The sequence below is a fragment of the Anneissia japonica genome, unplaced genomic scaffold (assembly GCF_011630105.1).
Source record: "Anneissia japonica isolate Jap-2015-1 unplaced genomic scaffold, ASM1163010v1 scaffold3845_len455572_cov173, whole genome shotgun sequence".
Taxonomy (NCBI): Eukaryota; Metazoa; Echinodermata; class Crinoidea; order Comatulida; family Comatulidae; genus Anneissia; species Anneissia japonica.
The window spans coordinates 23,122-45,533 of NW_022728625.1; the positions used below are offsets into that span (position 1 = coordinate 23,122).

General features: G+C 35.3%; 2 protein-coding genes across 4 annotated transcripts in view; both read right to left on the bottom strand.

The window, feature by feature from the left end:
• The window catches only part of LOC117114442, a 20,301-nt gene extending 9,502 nt beyond the window's left edge, over nt 1-10,799 (bottom strand). For 2 of the 3 annotated variants that reach the window (XM_033258112.1, XM_033258110.1), the window contains exon 1: nt 10,678-10,799. The gene's annotated coding sequence lies outside the window, so the exon portion shown is untranslated. Of the gene's footprint in view, nt 1-2,743; nt 2,899-10,677 lie in introns of those variants that run through there. The other variant, XM_033258111.1, reaches the window with a different exon arrangement.
• Nucleotides 10,800-14,944: 4,145 nt separating this feature from the next.
• On the bottom strand, nt 14,945-22,404 carry LOC117114434 (translocon-associated protein subunit delta-like). Its single transcript, XM_033258099.1, has 6 exons — nt 22,279-22,404; nt 21,693-21,811; nt 21,481-21,552; nt 20,000-20,089; nt 19,173-19,232; nt 14,945-15,626 (listed from the first exon to the last, which is right to left on the bottom strand). The coding sequence occupies exons 1-6, from the start codon at nt 22,331-22,333 to the stop codon at nt 15,522-15,524; spliced, it is 501 nt and encodes a 166-aa protein (XP_033113990.1). The 5' UTR covers nt 22,334-22,404; the 3' UTR covers nt 14,945-15,521.
• Between the last annotated feature and the right edge of the window lie 8 nt (nt 22,405-22,412).

Consider the following 22,412-nt stretch of genomic DNA (forward strand, 5'->3'; position numbering starts at 1 on the left):
TGTGTATATTTAATATATAGGCCTACATAATATATTATATATATATATATATATATATATATATAGACACTTGAAATTATCTCAACAAAGGCCTATATATATATGTGTGTGTGTGGGTCTTAGTTAATAAATTACTTCCATTTCAAACATCTTAAGTCTCATTAACTTAAACTGAAAATAACTGTATTAATTTGGACATCTTTTTGTTCTCGTATATATAACATACTATAATCATCAAGTTATTTTCCACTATGAACTGATTGTGACAACGTTACACACTGAATTCGTATGTTTACCAGTAGACACTTGAAATTATCTCAACAAACATAGTGATAGGCCCGATTAAATACTGGTTACTATAACCATGAGAAGCTTTACACTCTAAAATCAAGTTTAAAAGGTGAGGCGGAAAATGGTTAGACCATATACAGCTGGTCACGCAAAATTAATGATAATCCAGGAAACCCAACACACGTAGCATGTGTTATTATTATTGCTAGACTTTCTTTGGGAAGAAGATTCATCGAAACTTCGAAGCATCTATATCCTGTGGGTACTCTAGTAATATGTTCCATATTTTGAGCTTATGCAACAAACATGTAATACAATACTGAATTTGTTTTGAATTATGATTCCGATGTTTTGAAAGATACATAAGTGATTATTAGTTAATCTTATTCAAACACATTAAAGAAGGCCGACATAATAATTCTAATTTGCAAAATTATAATTTGCAAATATCTAATGGAGACAATAATTTTTTGAAGGAATTTAAAATACGTTGGCACAAAATTCACCTTTATGTTTTTTTTTACATTTTAGAAAAGGAAATTATATGAATTTTGAAGCGAAAATAAAACTACAGTAATGTACTTTCTGACAAAGCAGGAAGATTGAAACCCCAGACAAGGACGTACAGTGACAGTCCATCAATGATCCTCTCTTGTGATTCTGACTATCGCAATTTTCATACGGATTGGGAAACGTGGTTTTTAATGTGACGAGTTTAAAAAAAAGAGACATTTTGAAATGCTGTCAACCAGGTGCTAGCATAAGAAAAAAAAAAACTATATACTACGCAGTATCATGAAGGTCTTATGAATTTAATATGCAAATTATCGTTAATTATAATTGTGATGACTTTCAATATTCCGCAATGATATGGCTTACATGGAACAAATGATTTTTTGTAATTAATTAATTGAGTGTGATATTTTACAGCACGTGCATTTCTGATGGATCTCGAAATGGGTATCTCTTTTTGTTTTTACATTAAACTTGACCTCTATTATTAACCTACTGCTTAAAATAGTTATTGTCTAAACGGATTCAATTGCACTTTCTTTGTTCATGCATGGAGGAATACGTTTACAATTTTTACAATACAAAACAAAAATCTAAAATACAAAGTAGGCCTATATTTCAAAAGATGTCTTAGACGTCTGTAACAAAATTCAAAAGGGAACAGGTATGTCAGAAAAACGAACGTATGGTAATTATCAAGCACTATACCTATAATGTAGTCCTATTTATTAATTTACATTTATCAAGACTGGAATTGTCAACCTGCAGGATTTTTTTTTTTTTTTTTTTTTTTTTTTCGTGGCTCTTTTTTTTTTTTTTTTTTTTTATCGTGGCTCAAAGTCTTATTCAATGGTAGGTCCAGGCCTCACTTGATTAATAGAATTCAAATGAAATTTTCAAAGTACGCTCAGAACAAGTGGTTTATTTTGTCGTTTTCCAAAACATGCGAACACTAATTGTAATAGTATAGTGCTAAAATGCCACAAAATTATATTGAAAATAACTGCTTCCTTTCTTCCTTTGTGTATTTCAATAAGTTATTAAGTTATCCCACTACATGTATTTCTGATGGTAAAATATTTAATATTGAACTATAAATGGTTAATAAGGTGTTATCAAAATATTTAATTTAAGGCTGAAAAACATCATACAAATATTTCGGGTTCCTTTTTTCATTTTAATTTTTATGGTTGGGCGTTCCTTTAAAAACTTATCGCACCCTATTCGGCTTGTAAAATGGAATTATTGAAAGTACGATTAATGGTTAAGACATCAAGTTAACTAATTAAAGAGATATCCTCAATGTTGTCTGAGAACATAAGCCTATTCCCTCACAACTATCAACAATATAGATGTAATAATTGATTTCTCGTGAACGTTAAGTGCGATTAAAGCATGTCGCTTAAAAACCCATCAGAGCACAAAGTTTAGATATAAACTCATTGGGAAATGGACAGACTCGTACACTTCCATTGGAATATAATTGTAGTTATACAAATAGGTCTACATGGGAAATATAATTTGATGCCTACGTTCAATGAAGACTAATCATAATTACATTATTGGTCCTTGAAAAAAGTCCAAGATTATAACGTTCGGGACAGTAGAATATAAAGTCAATGTGTTAGATAAAGGCATGTATATACAATCCTACTAATAAAATTCTTGAGGAAATGCCAGTCGGTGTTCAAGACCTAGTTGTGTCGTTCGAACACCGGTATTAAGAGTGTAGTATAACTAAATACTGTAGATCTACGTATTCTATGAACTCACCAACACCACCCCCCTCCCCACACTCCCAAAACCCACGCAAAGAGCAAAGCTTTGCATGAAGACGTGGTATGCTATCAGCACAACAAATAACAAACAAGTGTACTAAAATCTCTCTCAATTAATTAACACAGGTTTTATTTACTTAACAAAAATTGGTGTCACTCACCAAAGCAATTTTTTCTATGGACGTCAATTCAGCATTGTTATAAAATCTCTACCATGTTATGTAGACTATATGCATGCGATAGTCTGATAAAAGTCTGTATTTTGTTGTAGGCCTTATAGAGTCGGATAGAATTGAACACACAGTAGGCCTAATTGTCTGCTGTTCGGAAACACGTAATCCTTATCCGTCCGCTGATCAACTGAACGCCAAGAATAGGAACTATACAAATAAGATCGTCCAGTGACGATGCTCTTATTCCTCAATACTCTAACCAGTTTTATACATCCATACTTTAACAGTCTTGGACATCTGTTTTATCAGAATATACATACAGTCTATTGAATTACTTCACAATTGGAATTAAATTAAGGCTGATCATGCATTAGCGAATGAGACTTAATATTATATGAATAATGTATTGCAATTCATATGAAATACAGTAAAAAGTATAAATTGAAGTCTAACATCATACATAGATACGACCATTAAATATCATTACACAACATCACTAAGCTCTTTAGAACCCAGAGAACTCGCTTAGCTGTGCAGGGAAATTGATGCAAAGATATTAATTACTTTTAATACTAGAAATTGTTAATTAATATCTTTAAACTTTTTAATTCTATATTTTAATTCACCATCCTTAAAAGATACCAGAATTAATGTAAAGTGTTTGTGTTACTAGTGTTGCATTTATGCAGAGGATATTCAGGAATAATGTGTCTACGGTTGTATGAAACTAGATTAGTTAGGAAGAGGGAGAAAGCCATAGTTGGTTTCATGGTAATAGTAATAATGGTTGACTTATTAAATATGGTGAGGTCTCACCACGAAATGAGACGCATCGATGGTGAAATCATATTGAGATATTCACCAAAACAGGCCGAAGTCAATATTTTTTACAAAATTTAGATTTTAATGTTTTTGAATAACTTTATACTTATATTTTATGATTGTATACTTTGTAAGTGAATTTTCTTGCCAAAACAGTGTTTTCTGCACATATTCTGTTATTCTAGTCATGTTATTTGTACAGGTTAGTTTATCTTTGAAGTCGATTTTCTCAAAAAGTGGTTCTTATACACCTAAACATTAAAATGCTCACATCTCTGGATTTACTTATAGTAGGGAAGCCATTCAAAGCGAAATACAGACAGCGAGGGATTGAACCTTCGACCTCAAGCTTGAAAAGCAGAACCACAACCACTGTGCCCAACCTGTTTTCAATTATTGAAAATAATTCCCTGCACAGTCGGGTACGTCTGTCCTTAAGCAATAATAATATTTAACATCTGAACTGCCTGATCATACAATGAAGAAGGATAACTCTGAAGGATCTTTCCTGAGCCTGTTCAAATAGCGTAATTTGATGTGTTAATTGGTCAGACTGGTCCCCCATACTGGTGCAGCATATTGTGACTGGCTTACGCAATTTGTCTTGCCTGGAATTAGCCCTCTTACACATAGATTCAAATTGGGCATATCATAATAATGACACCCAAAAGTTAGATTTGACTTGTTTAGAGCAAATCCGCATCTCAAATTGTTTTATGCCCATGCACAGGTTTTATCAGCAAGTGACTGAAGCCCACTAACTCTGTTGCTTGTCGATGCGCTCCTAGACGATGGTGTCATCAATGTACCCAAGTCAGAAGGTAATCGGCAAAAAAAACGAAAGGAATTTAATTTTTAATTTTGTCCAGGTGAAAACATTTCCGTTGAAACAGGAAGAGATAACCCACATCAGAAGGTGAGATTCATCTGCGTAGGCCTACTGCAAGGGCATCGATCCGTGTCTGAAAGTAGGGGGCACGAGATGTAAAATAAAGCCTTGGGCCGTAGGCCCAAGTAATGGTTGGAGACCAAGATTATGGCACCTCCAGTTAGTCGGAAATAGCACTCTCGGACTGAATTTGAATATAATTTTAATTTTTCTCCACTTTTAAATTTCGAAAAAAAAAAAGTGATGGTGGGCCGGCTGGGCCCCTTGAACCTGCCACTACAATACTCATCATAACAAGTTTTTAAAATTATCCTTTTTATTCATAATTATGCCCGCTTATATATTTCGTGCAAACTAACATTCATAAAAATAATGATTTATTATCAACTGATTAGCTTGTAACGTATTAAAAATTCGAACTATGAAAAACAATAAGATAAACTTAAAACAGTCATTAATTTAGTCTCTTTGCATGCACAGTACTTTTAATATCAACCAAGAGGTTTTTGCTTTTCTCCTCTTTTTGAATTTCACTTTTGTGTAAGTAATATTGCGATAAATTATTGTGAGTGGAAATAATACCGTCCAATTTACGATCAAACAGGACTAGGGAGATATGGAGCACACAAAACATTAATTAGCATTTTGATTTCACAAACATAAAGGTCATGATTTACTTAATTTATCATTATCAGTGGCGGCTCCAGGAAAGCAAATTAGAGGGGGGACAGGGAGGGACTTGCGCGTTGAAAAAATAGATCACCTCAGCCCCACCATGGTTGGGGCTGAGGAAAGAAATTTATGATTATGACACCTCTAGATTGCCGAAAATGGCACTCTAAGACCTAAATTCTAATTATAATTTAAAAAAAAAATAATTTTGAAAAAATTAGGGTCGGCTCGGCCCCACTTGAATCTGCCACTGATTATTATGGCGTCATTGCGAGACTGCGTCAACGTAACACTGGAGTTTGTAAACTTTTGGTAGGCTTATCACTTAATCGAAATAGGTAGACATATCCGTGTTAAAGGCTGAAATTAGAAAAAACAGTAATCCTATGTATGTAGATAATATAAAACACTAGTATATACGTACGGGTCATAATAATATACAAAAAGAATAAATCGTTTATAGTAGAAATTGTGCACTTTTCAGTTTGTAAATATTGGCCTAATAAGGATACATGCTTCCAATTTTAACAACGTTCAGTACATTGTTTTCACAATAAATTTAGCCTCTGATAGTCGTTGCACCCATAAAATCTATCTAGTGGGTTTCTGAGATGGTTACGAATTGTTTAAACAATTGCGTTTTTACTCGGTTTTAGTCCAGAAAATACGTATCGCACTTATAAAAGTGAACAGACCAAATTCATGAGTAATGCGTAATTGTTATTCTTTCCATTCGCTTTTAAAAGTGGGGTTTTAATTATAGAAGATTGGTGAAAAGTGGGGGGAAGGGAATTCCTGGATCCGCCACTGCATCACCTGTCTCTTATACACATCTAGATGTGTATAAGAGACAGGTCCCCAACCGATCGACGCCCATGGCCTACTGTAATTTCAATAAGGGTCTCATGATCTATAAGATCGTATATTTTACTAAAATCCTAACAACAGTGTAGCACTGATCTTACACCGCCAGCCTCTCTTCCTTCATACAACTTGGGGGCTCACACACATAGGCCTAATAGAGCTACGTAATAGCTTATAGGTAGCTGCTGGTAAATAATAGGAAGTAATATTCAAATCAAGTTGCTGCTTTGAACTGGAAACACAAATAATGTATAATCATTTAGTTAGTTAGTTCCATGGCCGGCGGAACCGGGGTCTGGGGGACCGCCCCCCCCCCCACTTTTTGGCAAAATATATATAATGTCTGGAGACTTTTGTATGATCGGAAATGCAAGAAAAGAAGGAGGAGAAGAATGGGAAAGAGAATGTTTATCCAGTACCGACCGAGTTACATTTTCTCGCAATTCATATTGGCGGATATGGGGGAGGGGGGCATGGGTCCTGACCCCTCCCTTAGGCAACAAAAAAAAGGGAAAAGAAAAAGAATTCTAGACCTACCTTTTCAGGACCCGTGAGCTGATTTTTTTTTTTTTTTTTTTTNNGGGTGGTGGTTTTTTTTTTTTTTTTTTTTTTTTTTTTTTTTGTTACAATAAGAAAATTAGAGTTTTTAACAACATAAAAGTCATTAAAACACACTTCAAATGTCGGGAAAGCCCATTTCCCGCCATCTAGGAATCAACATTTTCAAGGGGAGAACCCCCGGACCACCCTTTCTTTTTGGGATTTATCGATTCATGGCAAAAAGTATACACATGCAACTACTCATTTGTTTATGTATGTATACACACATAAAATAAAGAATGAGAAAAATTTACCTGACTGTTTACAAGAGGGGAATACCTTGAATTTTGAAGAACTTAAAATACATTAAAATACATTTTAGAAGTCAGGAAAGCTCATTTCCCGCCATCTAGAAATCGAAATTTTCCCGGGGAACACGGACCTTTTTCTTTGGAGTTCATTGATTAATTGAATCATTTTCAAGAGGGGGGTGGGGTGGCACCTTGAATTTTGAAGAAATTAAAAGTCATTAAAAGACACCTCAGAAGTCGGGAAAGCTCATTTCCCGCCACCTAGGAATCAAAATTTTCCCGTGGAAGAACCACAGGACCCCCCCCCCACCTTTCTTTTTTGGATTTATCGATTCATGGAAAAAATACGTATGCAACTTGCTCAAACTTTTTTTATGTTTGTATACACACATAAGGCCTATTTACTGTAACAACAATGGGAAAAAATTATCTGACCGTTTTCAAGAGTGGAAAACCTTTAATTTTAAAGAACTTAAATTAAAGTTATTAAAAGATACTTCAGAAGTCGGGAAAGCTCACCACTTAGAAATCAACATTTTCCCAGGAAGAACTCCAACCTCCCTTTCTTTTTGGGATTTATTTTGGTTCATTGATTCATTATAATAATTTTCAAGAGTTCAAGAAATTACAAGTATTAAAAGACACCTCAGAAGTCGGGAAAGCTCATTTCCCGCCTTCTAGGAATCAACATTTTCCTGGGGGAGAACCCCCGGACCCCACTTTCTTTTTGGGATTTATCGATTCAATGAAAAAATCGTATGCAACTACTCAATTTTTTGTGTAGGCCTATGTATACACACATACTTGTAAGGCCTATCTACTGTAGTATCAATGGGAAGAATTTACCTGACCGTTTTGAAGAGGGGAAAACCTTGAATTTTGAAGAACTTTTAAAGTCACTAAAAGATACTTCAGAAGTCGGGAAAGCTCATTTCCAACCATTTAGAAGTCAACATTTTCCCGGGAAGAACCTGAACATCCCTTTTCTCTTTGGGTTCACTGATTCATTATAATAATTTTCAAGAGGGGAAAACCTTGAATTTTGAGGAATTTAAAGTAATTAAAAGACACCTCGGAAGTCGGGAAAACTCATTTCCTGCCTTCTAGGAATCAAAATTTTCCCGGGGAAGAATCCCCCCACCTCCTTTTTGGGATTCATTGACTCATGGAAAATTCGTATGCAACTACTCATTTTTTAACAATGTTTATGTATGTATACACACATAAAGCCTATTTACTGAATAACAATGGTAAAAAATTACATGACCGTTTTCAAGAGGGAAAAACTTTGAATTTTGAAGAACTTAAAAGTAATTACAGGACACCCCAGAAGTCGGGAAAGCTCATTTCTCGCCTTCTAGGAATCAAAATTTTCCCGGGGGAGGACCCCCGACCCCCCTTTCTTTTTGGGATTCATCGATTCATGGAAAATTCGTATGTAACGACTCATTTTTTTTTAAATGTTATGTATGTACACACACATAAAGGCCTTTACTGTAATAACAATGGGAACAAATTACCTGACCGTTTTCAAGAGGGGAAAACCTTGAATTTTGAAGAACTTAAAAGTAATTAAGACACCTCAGGAGTTGGGAAAAAGCTCATTTTCCGCCATCTAGGAATCAAAATTTTCCCGGGGGAGAACCCCTGGACCCCCCTTTTCTTTGGAGCTTATCGATTCATTAAAAAAAGAATACGATATGCAACTACTCATTTTCTTAAGGTATACACATATAACAGGCCTATTTACTGTAATGAGAAAGTTTACCTTACCGTTTTCAAGAGGGGGAAAACCTTGAATTTTGAAGAACAAAGTCGTTAGACACCTAGCTCAAAAGTCGAGAAAGGTCATTTCCAGCCGTCTAGAAATCTAAATTTTCCCGGGGGAGGAATGTTGACCCCACCACCTAGGTTTGATTCCAGATCTGCATGATTCATATTCCCTATCATCTTATAAGTGGGCACCCCCCCCCCCCACTTTCAAAAACGTTCCGCCGGCCCTGAGTTCTCAGCCAAAGCATTCGAATGGCCGAGTCGAAAGGACGTGTGGTTAAGGCAGGGGCGCCGCAATCAGCCATACAATCGGCGATGGTTCGAACGGCATGCTCGCCTATGGCACAATGGCTCGTGCACAATATAATGACCCCAGGACATCATTTGGGATGACTAGGAGAATACCCCGGCGTACTGGTAAGGGCTGGGTAAGAAGGGGAAACATCTAGAGGTGGTGCCGATAATCGTAAATTTTCTTACCTCAGCCCCAACCATAGTGGGGCTGAGGTGGTATAGACCTTCCATCTGTAAAAGTCCCTCCCTGGGCCCCCTATATTTCCAATTCCTGGATCCGCCACTGCATCACATTCCCAGGCAGGTACTTAGCGTTTTACACACATTCTCGTATTATTTTTTAGAGCGATGAAGGATCGCTCTAAGATGACTTCAAAGGGAAGAACAATGTGCTTCTGCTGTAAAAATCGTTGAGAAGAGATAGGATGCGAAGTCATTTCGACCGCTTACGGTGCAAAGTACAGGGAGTACCGGGAGGCGGTTTGCACAGATTTACAACAGTAACAACAAGACCAGGAAAGAACAGAATGTGACTTCTTCTTCCCTGCCCCAAACTACTTCGCCAATGGTACACAAATTGACAATTGAGGTACCGTATATTGCAATTATACCGGGTCATAAATTACTAACCGGAAAAATTATTACCTTTTCCCCCTGACCCATGTTACGCGCCCGACTGGTACAGACAGTGGTGGAATGAAGATGTAAGAACTTTTAAAACATATTCCGCCAATGTCGACTATTCGATCTGAAAAGAGTTATAATGTTTCTAGTATAGTACCGGTACTTTTTCCCCAGTGACATCACCGTACAATTAACTATATTCCGAAGTTGGAAATATTAAGCCGATTTGTTATTCTGAGTGGTGCCAGGATTTGTCCGACGAAGTGGGGTGGGCCGGTCTGTACTCGATGGGGGGAGGGGTGACTTTACGACGAGAACGTAACTGGACAAGGTCTGCGGCTTCAATATCTCTCGGAAGTGATCCAGCCGGGGACGTATCCCCGGAAACTAAGACAATTTAGAAGTTTCAAATTATTTAATCATAAATACTGTATGTAAAAATAGCATATAATATATTATTTTCCCCGACGAAGTCTGGTTTTTCTTCCTAATGGGATGGGGTGAGATCTGGCCTCCTACTAGCGCCACATCTGCTGGGGAGAAGTCTGCTTCACCATGTAATGTCGTCAGACAGGGGTGGATTTAGTAGGGTCGACTAAATGTGCTCTTTTAAATAATAGCCTAAAAGTTGGCCTAAATTTAAAAAAAAAATATTAAAAAAATATTAATTCATCAACTACACCCACCACCGCATGAGGGAACCATACTTATATGGTGGTGTTGATTCAAACCATCTGAAATTGTTGTCTCTACGAACGGAATACACAGAATAAAAACTTTCTTTTGTGTATTAACTCCGATTAACTCGACAGTCGCAGTCCTCGAATCGTCAAAAAAAAAAAAAAAAAAGTGCAGCCGGGCACTCACTACGCGAAACGGTCGTCAGCCGATGCGCTTTTTATGGAGTACGCAACGAATAGCAACGGATCCATCAGACTGCCACCGACGATCCGCAGACGGCGTCGCCTAGCGTTCACAGGGAGCGGAGTTGGATTCGTTGTACGACCTTCGTACGATGTAGTGCGTAGGTACTCGGCATAAAACTTTCTGGTTTCCGTCAGGAAACATAAAAACTAAAGCAACATGGCAAAATAACTGTAGGTAGGCTTTTAAGCATACATGAAGAAACTTACCTCTAGACGATCTAGACGATGTGTTATCTCATGTGATGCCCGTCTTGATTCTGGCAGAAATCTGGTATCGTCTCTATAATTATATGCCTACAAACGAGATGCCTTAAATGAACCTGTGCTTTGGTGACCTTAATATTTAATAAATTCTCACCACAATTCTTATATTCGGAATCACGGTGGGAAATACCCCTGGAGGGAAAACCCCGGGGAGGAAAGAGCATTATCAGGAAGTTTCTCTTTTTCCAAAACACAAAGGGGCATGAGAAACAGGTCATCAATCTGGAATATGTTTGGAGTGTGCCATTGACATGACATGATGTACCGTCAGGGGCGGATCTAGAGGGGGGTTAAACAGGCTTTAGCCCCCCCCCCCTAAAATTGCATAGCCATTTCTTTTTAACTGCTTTTTGAAGGTCCAAATTAAAACATTGTTTATAATAATGTTTTCTTCACACACATCATATTTATGGGCTAAACATTTTACAGTAGTTGTTTTTCAGTGATAAAATGAAAATAAAATACGTTTTTTAACCGATCAGCGGACAAAAAACGTAGCTAAGAAAGCTACTTTTGCCTTGCCTTCATGCTCAAATCTCGAAACAAAGCGGTTTCAACGTTTGTATAATACACTAAACGTTTCGTGTCGCGCGGGTTTGTTCTTGTCTAGTCTTTCCTCGATTGCTTGCAGTCAGAGGTCTTTTAATGTTTGTAAATAAACAAATAATAAACTAAATTTTTCGTGTCGAGCGAGTCGTTCTTGTCTAGTCTTGTACAATTATATTATTCTATTCCTCCCAAACTATTATTAAATAATTATCTATATCTGTCTCTTATACACATCTAGATGTGTATAAGAGACAGGCATTATAAAAAAAACAAAAAAAAAGAATCTAGACCTACCTTTTCAGGACCCGTGAGCTGAATTTTTGTTGTTACAATGGGAAAATTAGAAGTCAGAATTCATTGAATCGTTTTCAAGAGAGGTAAAACCTAAACTTTTAATGACTCCTAAGTCATTAAAAGACACCTCAGAAATCGGAAATGCGCATTCTACTAATCATTTCTAGGAATCAAAACTCTACCCTCCACCCTCCTCCGTTATCTTTGGGGTTCATCCATTCATGGAAAATAGAATATGTTTAAGTATACACACATAGGCCTATTTACTAGGTAATAAAAATGAGAAAGTTTTCCTGCCCGTTTCCATGAGGGGAAACTTTGAATTTTGAAGTACTTAAAAGTCATTAAAAGACACATCAAAAGTCGGGAAAGCTCATTTCCCGCCATCTAGCGATTAAAATTTTCCCGGGGAGGCCTTTGACGCCCCTTTCTTTTTTGAATTTTTTGGAAACATTCTGACCCCCTCATAAATTTGAACCCAGATCCGCCCCTGGGTCCTTTACTGTCACATCCGAACATACATGCATGCACCAACGAAACGTAGGCCTATACACGTACGTGCCCAGGATATATTTTATTTATTACATTTTGATTAAAAAATAAATATATAGAGTTAAAATGTCTTAGAAGGGCGGCGACTCAGGAATCAAATCCCAAATAAAAGTCACAAAAAAGCTGTCACAAAAAAAAAAAAAAAAAAAAAAAAAAAAAAAAAAAAATCGTAGTTACAATTAGCAACCACTTAAAAACATTGAGAGCTTTCATATCCATAATATTAATACACATTATACGGTACTTCAATTAATGTAGGCCTATATTAATAGTAAATATAGTGCGGTGTATATCACATATTGCAATAGACTGCCTCTATGAGCTTTGATAAGACACTACCCCTCCTCAATTTACCCCTTATTATATATTAATCCGGTATTGAAACGTACGGATTGAGATCACGACATAATACAATTTCAAGTTACATTGATTATGATAGTAGGTGAGATGTAAATTTAGTCCTTGGCAAGAACTAAATTATTTTAAGGCTCTGTGCTATCCACACATGGAGTTTCATGGTCCACACTGTAAAAATATTATGACAAATAAATTCGATATGCCCATAGTTGGGCATAATATGAAAACAAAATTCCTGTATAATGGGCTCACCACACAAATTTGGTACATTAAATTTGATAGTGTGGACAAAAGAGATTTAAAAAAAAAAAAAGTATTTCTTTCAATTTGATTGTTATCCTACATTAAACTGTGCTCTTTATCAAGGCGGCCTGTTAAATTAATGTTAAAACTGCAATGTGACAACATGAATGTCTTTAATAAAAGCCAATCTAAAACTTTCTACATTGCCTTAATCGTTTTATATCCGTCATAACACAAACCCTTCTGGGATTCCTTTAGTTCAATTTCAAATGCAGAATAAAGCATGTCACCAAGGTCAACGAGAGGACAGGACAGGCACGTCATCTATTGCTGCCATACAACAGTACGCTGCGTTTTTGCTACTATCATACAGCGAAGCTTTCTATTTTAATAATCGGATTAAGGTATGTTAAGCAAATGAAATGTAAGTGCTTTAGGCTATGTTCACACACACACACGGCGTAAGAATGGCGTAGCTTACGCCGGCGTAAAGCTAATCCATGGATCGAATTCCAAAGTGTTTACACAAACGGCGTTCGCTATATTAACTAGTAGTAATATAGGTCTATGGGGGAATAGTTTTCAGTTTTAAATAATGTACGGGCTCTTAACTGTAGTAACATATTTACAGTGCATCATTAAAACTTTTAAATCTGAGAATTGTTCGAAGTGAACTTATATGATTATTGTATTTTAAATGAACAATTTTACTTCTGATTTTTCAGCTAGCATTGTCGAACAATTGTTATTGCAGGTCTAAATAGGTTGAAATATGTTACAAAACACAATCAACAAATCATATACATTGCAAACTAAGTAAAATGCAATAGAAAAAGAACCCCTTTACCATTTCATTTATAGAGAGCACAGGAAAGAGATGAAAGTAACCAATGTATTGCAATCGTGATTGGTCAATCTCTTGAAACGAGGTCAGATCATCAAGCATCACTGGCGTTACCACCTGGGGTCTGCAGGTAGCGTTAATAACGCCACGCAAGTGGCGTTGTGAGTGGCGCAAGTAATGCCACTGCCAGGTTCACACCACAAAGATGTACGCTACGCCAGGCTTACGCCGTGTGTGTGAACGTAGCCTTATTCTGAATATGTTGTGTTTAACTCAGTATGCCTGGGGCTGATGCAGGATTTGGTGGTAGGGTGTGCATTAGAGCCTACATCACCTCAGCCCCACCATGGTTTGGGCTAAGGTGAGAGAATTTTGATAATATGGACCTCATGGTGCCTGGAAATCGCACCCGCTTGCATTATAGTATATTGGCCCTAACGGCTGCCCATACAAAAACGATCTATTAATCAATCAGCGGAGTGTTTCCAGAGCTAAAAAAAAATCACTGTAGCACATGTTGAATTTGGATTGAGGAAGATACAGTTTATTGGAAGTTTGATGGAATCAATGAATTCTTTTCACGTTTATGGGGTGGCGGCAGAATTTGCCTGACGAGAACAAAGTGGGCGTGGTCAGGCGTCCCTCTATTTCGAATGTGGTTTAGGGGCCAAAGCCCTCGAAAAATATGATAAATTAAGTGTTTCAAAGGCTTAATCGATTTTACAGTTTAGGCAAAACTTTTTTTATCCCATGTTTTGCAAACTTATTTGTTTAAAGACCATCAGAGGAGGGTGGAAAAAAAATAAAAATAACATTTTGTTTTTCTATTTAGCAAATGGTTTTGCCAAAAACATCCAGACGGAGGAGAAAATAAAAATAGTATTGGTAAATGCAAGCAGTGTAGTAATGAGATGGTTAAATGCTTTAAATTTATATAATTAGGATAAATAAACATACCCTATTTCTGGAGATTTCAAGGCAGCGGCAGAAGTAATAAAAATAAAGAGTAACTTTTAATTTTTTTTCCCCGAAACTTCCATCTTTTCGTGGCGGCGTGTGCGCTAATTGGCCAAAAATAAAATTAATTTGTATTCGTAATTATCATTATCGATGGGCAGCGAGTTCGCTAAACAAGGTAAGTCTTGCTCTACTAATAATGTAAAAAATATATAAATTTGTTTTCTCCCCGAGGAATTGTGGATTTTCTCCCCGACGAGAACAGAGAAGGAGTTGCCTCCCGCCCCCAGCTGCCACCATCCTTTTCACGTTGGGATATTGATCTAGAGTAAACATGTTTTAATGAATTATTTGATAGTTAATGCACAAGAGGATCGGTATACAAACAATAAAAATAAGTAGATAACTTTCAGGTTAATTTTCACCAGGCTTTTAATACTAAAATGGCAACCACAAGAAAATGTGACAGTTGATTGAAATGAATCTAAAAAGGACGTTGAGAGAGATTTTTAAACGAAATATGGTAACATGTTACTGTTCAATGCACAAAAAGCTGTAGCCCATTAATGTCTAACCTCGTCACACCCCATCGAAGAGTATTTCCTGTAGAAACTGAAATTATTAGCATCCTGGAACCCCAGGGAATCCTGCTATGTTTGAGGCAGTAACAAACAACATGTGACTATTCCTACATGATTTAACCCATAATAAAATAATAATGGCAAATTGTAATTGTTTCTACCCCCAAGTTGAACTTGCTTTCACTCACTGTAAACTAATTTTGGATGTTACTTTCAATGACCACAAAGAAACTATTATTATTCGAAAGAAACTATTATTATTCACGTGTCTTCTGAAAATTATTAAATAATAATCAATATTTTTATTTAAGTTCATCAAAAGAGAGAAAAGGGCTTCAGATTTTAGGTAATATTGTGGAAAATTATAGAGTTTGTGGACCTTGTTTTTGAATGGTAAAGATGGTATTTTCTTAGGCCTGGATGTTAGATTTAGCTCTGTATGCCATGTACCATACAAATAGACTGGCTCCAGTTACTACTACTTCTGTCCTGACCCAAACACCACTGGATACACCCTAAAAAAACAAAAGAAAAATGTTATTGTTGTGGTTTGCAAGTCCCATCACAAAAACAATGCATTAATGAAAAACAATATTTATAAACGGTAAAAATATATTAAGACTCAAGAGTAAATTTAACATGAATCATAATGTAACTAAACCAATAAATGTTATTTTTTTTTAATCATTTTCTTAATCATGTCACAGCTATAATATGAAACTGAAACTTATTATAAACTATTGTTGTAGTAATCACTAGGTCCCTGATTGGCTAACTGGCACAAACTGAAATTTTTCTCATTTCTCTTGAGAGTATTTATGAATATGCCGCAATACATAATATGTAATTACCAAATAGCATTCAATGTAATTAAAATAAGGACATTAGCAAAATTTGCAGCATGTGTTTGAATCCCCAACCCCAAAATTGAGAGACTGATCCACAACCTCTGTACCAGTATTTACGTTTTTAAGGATGCATTGTCCATGTTAGTAAACAGACAAGTGGAGCTGTTACAGTAGCTTGGTGGCTATGATGCTTGATTTCCAATATCAAAATTGTTGCTAGTGTTAATTTTTACATGTATTACTCCATAATAGAAAGTTTTCATTTGGTTGAGTATTGTAACCACCAAAGGGCAAGCTCGGTGGAGTGGTTGAGACACTGGGGTAGTTATATGGAGGTTGTGGGTTCCATTCCCACCCGAATCATATTTTTCCGCAATTGTTTGGGAACGTACTGAGCATTCAGTACATGTCAACATGTCAGTAGTACAAACGTCTATTTGCATTGTAGTGAAATTATGAAGATTGCCATATAGGTTTTACGAAAACAGCTTCCAACGATTGCAAAATCAGTAGTTTAATATTGATATTTTAACAATAATTTTAGCTAGATTTAGTAATTGATATTTGACAGAAAATTCTTTCAACAAAAGCTACAATAACCTGAAATTGGTCAAGATGCCAATTTTTGGATATTTTGAGTGCTAGTGTGAAATTTGAAATATCAACTAATACCCTATTCAGACTACACTCTCTTGCGATCGGTTGCGATGTAATCGGTGGTAATCCAAAACTGATTACTCCCGATCGCAATCAGCGAACGCATTCAGACCAACACAAACAAACTTTACATTCTAGGGCCTAGGCCTCCGGTGTCTAGGCCTATGTTGCCTGACCTCAGCCAAACAGTGCCTGTGGAATTCGTTGTGATTTGTTGCGATCAGATTCCGTGGTAATCCGGAGTAATAAAGATTGTAGCACCCAATCGCAACGGGTAACAATTGCGATATCGATTACATATCGACTACTATTTTACGATTTTACTTTGCGATTGGGTGTCGCAATTGCTACAACCAATCGCAATGCGATGCTAGTCTGAATGGGGTATAATGTACAGTAGGGTTTTACTATTCATTTTGGTTTATTATTACAATAACAATTGACATGGTAATAAAGTAATACACTACAACTGAATTAAGTCAATTAAGCCCCTTTGAGATAGACATTCCGCAATATAACAGTCTATAACCTTTCACACAACGCCTTTGTTACCACAATAATGCGGTAAGTAATCTAACACTTTTCTGTCTGAAAGGGTCCTACAGAATGGCGTAATATTGGCAGTTTAAAACACAGAGGGCGAACATTTTTTGTTTACAATTTTGTCAATATGGCACCCAATCAAACTTGGATTGGATTGAATTTATTCGGTGTAAACAACAAAAGCCCACGAAAGTGTAGAAAAAGACTTTTTTTTGATGGGGTCCTTCAGGTGGTGATTGGGCAGTACACCGGCAGACAATTACCTACTTTTTTCCGAATAATGTACTGCGTTCTTTAACATGCACATGGGCCATCAATGCACACAGAACCAACGGCTTAAATGTCTCATCCGAAAGATGGTGCGCTATTGTAACTTGTATCTCAGCCCTCCAGCTGAAATACAAGGAGAGGCAGCAATGGGAATTGAACCGGGGACCTACAGATCTCCACGGTTCGGCGCACACACAGTGGCTACCACCAGATTAGCTGACTGAGCTAAACTGCTCTCTCTCAGCTCTCTTTACAGCTGTTGTTGTGTAAATGTTACTTTGTTCTGTTTATGTATGTGCTGTACATGCATTACACAAACAGAATGTTCTTATTTCTGCTAGAGCAATTTGAAACATGCACTTCAAAACCGTTTAAGGTAAAGGAGATTGGCACTTTGAGTAGCTAAACAATGGCGACAAAAAATGGGAGGTTTATTTTTTACAACCCACAAACGAAAGTAAAAAAATTTAATACCACCGCGCTCAATTATTTTAACTTTAACCTTTGTTTATGCATAAATGCACACGCTGGCTTGATTGCCGCAATATCGAGTTGACCCTTTCAGACAGAGCAAGCCAGTAAACGTTACCGCAATATTGCGGCAATATTACTAGGTGCTGAGGTTGTCTATATTAAGCCGGCATATTAGCTTATCGACTCTTCAAACAGAAACCCATGCTGGCGTGCTTACCGCAATATTGCAGCTTTATCCGAAAGGGGCTAATTACACATAATATTAAAGATTTAAAACACCTTAAAATATAAACATTACGCATGACACATAGACTAACTATAAGAATACATAATATTTATTTAAATTAATACAAATTATAAAAAAGTGTATATAAACAATTTTTTTTCAATGAAATGTACCTTAAAATAAATTTTAAAAATTTGGATTGATATTATTTGGTTATTTTAAAAAATAGACCAATATAGGTGTTTATCAATGATAAATGGGATTTCATATCATTCAAATCGATTTGTTCTTCCTTGAATTTTAGATAAATGGATACCATTTATAAGATTAACATTCATTATGGTGAAGGAGGTCAAAAACATAAACGATGACATAATCTTAGTACTAAAGACCAAAGTCTTCTTGGTAGAATCACACGTAGAGCAAGTAAGATTGCTTCAACAAATTTATGTGATATTAAATCTAAATACGAAATTGCTGTTTTAAATATGGTCACACGTATTCGATCCCAACCTTCCCATCCTCTTTTTCAAGAATATCAATTCCTTCCCTCATCACTTCGCCTTCGATCACATTACACCCGAACCAGCCGATTCAGTAAATCATTTATTCCTACTTCAGTTAAATTTTTTAATAATCAGGTGTCTAGGTAACTGTTAAATTCTTCTATTTTTGATATTCGATTTATTGTATATAGACTTTTTAATGTAATTTTTTTATATAGACTTTTTAATGTAATTCTTTGTAATAATAATATTTATCTTTCTAATATAATTCTTTTTGATATTATGAATTTTAAATTTTCCCTTTTGTACATTGTATTTGAATTTGATATTTTTCTATTTTGCATTTTTTTTTATATTGTCCGTTTTGATGTTCTTTGATGTTTTTTATATTAATTGTAGTGTACTAAAGACAATTTTCTGATATATTTTATATTAGACCCAATAAATGCTGTGGATAGCAGCGCATTCATCATCATTTCACAAATATGTGCTGTTTTAACGTTAGCTTTAAAGACTATGATATTATGGATACTCTACCTTATGGATGACTGGAATTGTAACTAGTGGCTTAGAATCTGTTTTACCATCACGTTGAGCCTAGAAAAAATCAACAAATGTTCATTCATCAAATGTTTCAATTATCATGAAAATGTGAATGTTAATCATGATTGCTAGCACAGAACACTAAATTTTAAATTTTATCTATTTACTGTAAACAAGACTGCCTATAATTTAATTCAATTATTTTATTCATTTTTTTTTTTGCATTTTAATTTATAATAGTTTTAGTGATGAATCTTTACATTTTGGCCGACATTTTATATATAATTTTAACTGGTGTATAAACATTGACAAAATTGAAATGCACAGTGAAAGCACTGAAATCCTAATCTCGAGGTTTTGAAAACCAAAACATTTCCACTGCTCCAAACACACTTAATTAAAACAAAATTTAACAGCAATTGCTTTTTAATTCTAATACTGTACTAGGAAAATCTTCTTTTTTGATAATTGAATGGGAATAAATTATTCCAAAATGTATGACCAACTGAATATTATGTTGAAAAGACATACATTCATGGAAGGGAATATGAATTTGAAGGGAGGACTGAATGTGATGGCTATGGTAAATTATAAATGAGCAGTGCCTTTAAAATTGATGGGAGGAAATAGAAAAAAAAAAACACACTGCTGGAAATTCTTGAGTGGACATATTGTGTAAATCTATGACTGACACACACATATGTAGTATTGTTAAAATATAGGCTCAACAGCAGTTTATGTTTATTTAAAAATTCATGACATAGGGAACTGATCCTGAGCATGAGAGCCAGGGTACCTGCTTCTGCCGTCTGTAAATTTACCTTTCTCATGGCACTAAATCCTTCTTCATCAAATATCTTGACATCATATTGACCAGCTTTAGCTGCACTGTGCTCTTCCAACCAACTGACCTATAGGACAATAATTATAATTCTGACCATGAAAACATTATACTTTGGTATCATGTAGTTCAGGGTTATAGTAAGAATAAATTCATGTTTGCATTTAGGATATTATTATTATTATGTCATGTTAAATTCTGAAGCTACACTTTAATCATTGTGTAAACATTTTAAATGGTGGATAGTGCAAGAGGTACAGGGTAGAAAACTAGGGTGGGTGAGAGACATTTTAAGAGTGGGTAGGTGATAACATTAATAAACTCTAAATAATAAGAGTGGATTTAAGGATGGAAAAGTGGGTTAATAAGGATGGGTGGAGGGCCATGAAATTAGCTTTAGACTGGGTGGAAAACTTCAAGGCTGGGTGGCCCTGCCTACCTCCACCCACCATAACTATATCAGTGGTGGTATCAACAATAGTGTTCCCTCTTTACACCATCAATCACTTCATGTACTAGTCGGTTGGTAAAAATTGTGACCAATGGGCTAAATTCCATGGCTAAGGTATCAAATTCATTATTTCAAGCTTTCAAAGTTGGCATTTTCAAAGATCATACAAGTACTTGGGCTCTTTTCTTTGATTAAAAAAAAATGAGGGCCTAGATTTTAAAGATTTTTTGTTGGTTGGGCTTGGGCAAAACACAGGTTTCTTTTGCCCAAGATTTAAATTTTTAGAAGACATAAAATTAAATTATCTTACATAGATTAGAGTATTCCATTATACCAATATATGTTATATTGTATTATCATATTATAATTATAAAAATATATTATATTCTTTATACTATAAACAGTATATTAAAGACCAGCAGTAATAGTATATGATTATTCATTTATTCACATGTACAGTACATTTATTTATCTTTTTTATTATACGGTACATTTGATATTCATGGTAAAAATAAGAAGGGCAAGATTCCTAAAAGCAAAGGCTTGAGATTGGCTGCCCACATATATACAGGAAACTGTATATATGCAGGAAACAAATGATACAAGACAATAGACAGGCTAAGATAAAAGAAAAGGAAAATAAAAACAGAAGGTACAAAAAAGGAAAAGACACAATGCACAAGCTTAAAACCCATCAAACCATAAATAGCCTAAATCTAAATGATAAAAAGAAAACAAAATTAGACATATTTGGAAAGCATATGGTATTTTTAACCTGTCGGTAAAATTTATTTTTGAATCTGAATTTGAAATTTTAAAAGGAATGTTATTCCAGGACTTTGGGCCTGAGAATTGGATATTATGATTGAAGGAGGAATATTATACATATTATACTGTATTATTCTTTATATTAATATTATACTATATCATAAAAATATATTCATATTGTAAGAAAAAATATATTACATAATAAATAAACTAGCCGTGACTATATATGTATACATTCTTACTTGGTATTGGTTATCTCCAGTTCTTCCAACTGGCATTTGATAGCCATTAACATCAGCATTTAAAAATAAATTCTGAAATAACACATAAGATATTAACACAATGTTAAACACATTTTCCAACAATATTTGTAATTCTTCAAAATTTTTCTTTTCTTTAATTTAAAACATGTATGCAGAAATGAAACATAATTGTGAAAATATGGCTCAATTACCTTAGCATTATTCTTACAATCCAATTTAAATTCTACAGAAAAAACAGTTTGTGAAGATGTTACAGCATCACTGGTAGAATACACCTTTTCTTTTACTTTGGCACCTTCACATTTTTGCCCTGAAACCAAATTTATTAAATTGAGTAAGGCCTACATTTTAAAAATATCTTGTAAACATTAAACAAAATACACTGAAAACTAGAATGTTAGTTTAAATCTTTTCATAAAACTTAGGAAGTGGAGTTTTTTTAAAACTTTTTTAGACACAATGAGACAGGGTTTGAACCCAGGAATACAAACAAGTCAACCTGTCTCTTATACACATCTAGATGTGTATAAGAGACAGCTCCTAGGGCCTACTACCAAGTAGCAGCTAGGCCTAGCCTATGTCTCATTGACCCTTCTTAGTTAGGCTATCTAGGCCCACTTACTAGCGTTGCGTAGCCTATACTAATAGGCCTAGGCCCCTAGCGACAAAGCACGGAGTAAGATGCATTCTTATTTTCATGAAACAGGCCAAAAATGTTTTCCAAGCAAAGAATTTAACTATTTAAAATTAAATAATGAAAACATAAGCTTATAGTACCTGAAACTAGAAGAGGAAAAACAAGAAGGATGCTAAATAACATTAACTTTGCCATGTTGCCCTACCACTTCGGAAACAACAGAAAGAAGGACACGTCGTCGGCTTCTCAAAAATCTTGAGGGCGCTGCAGGCGT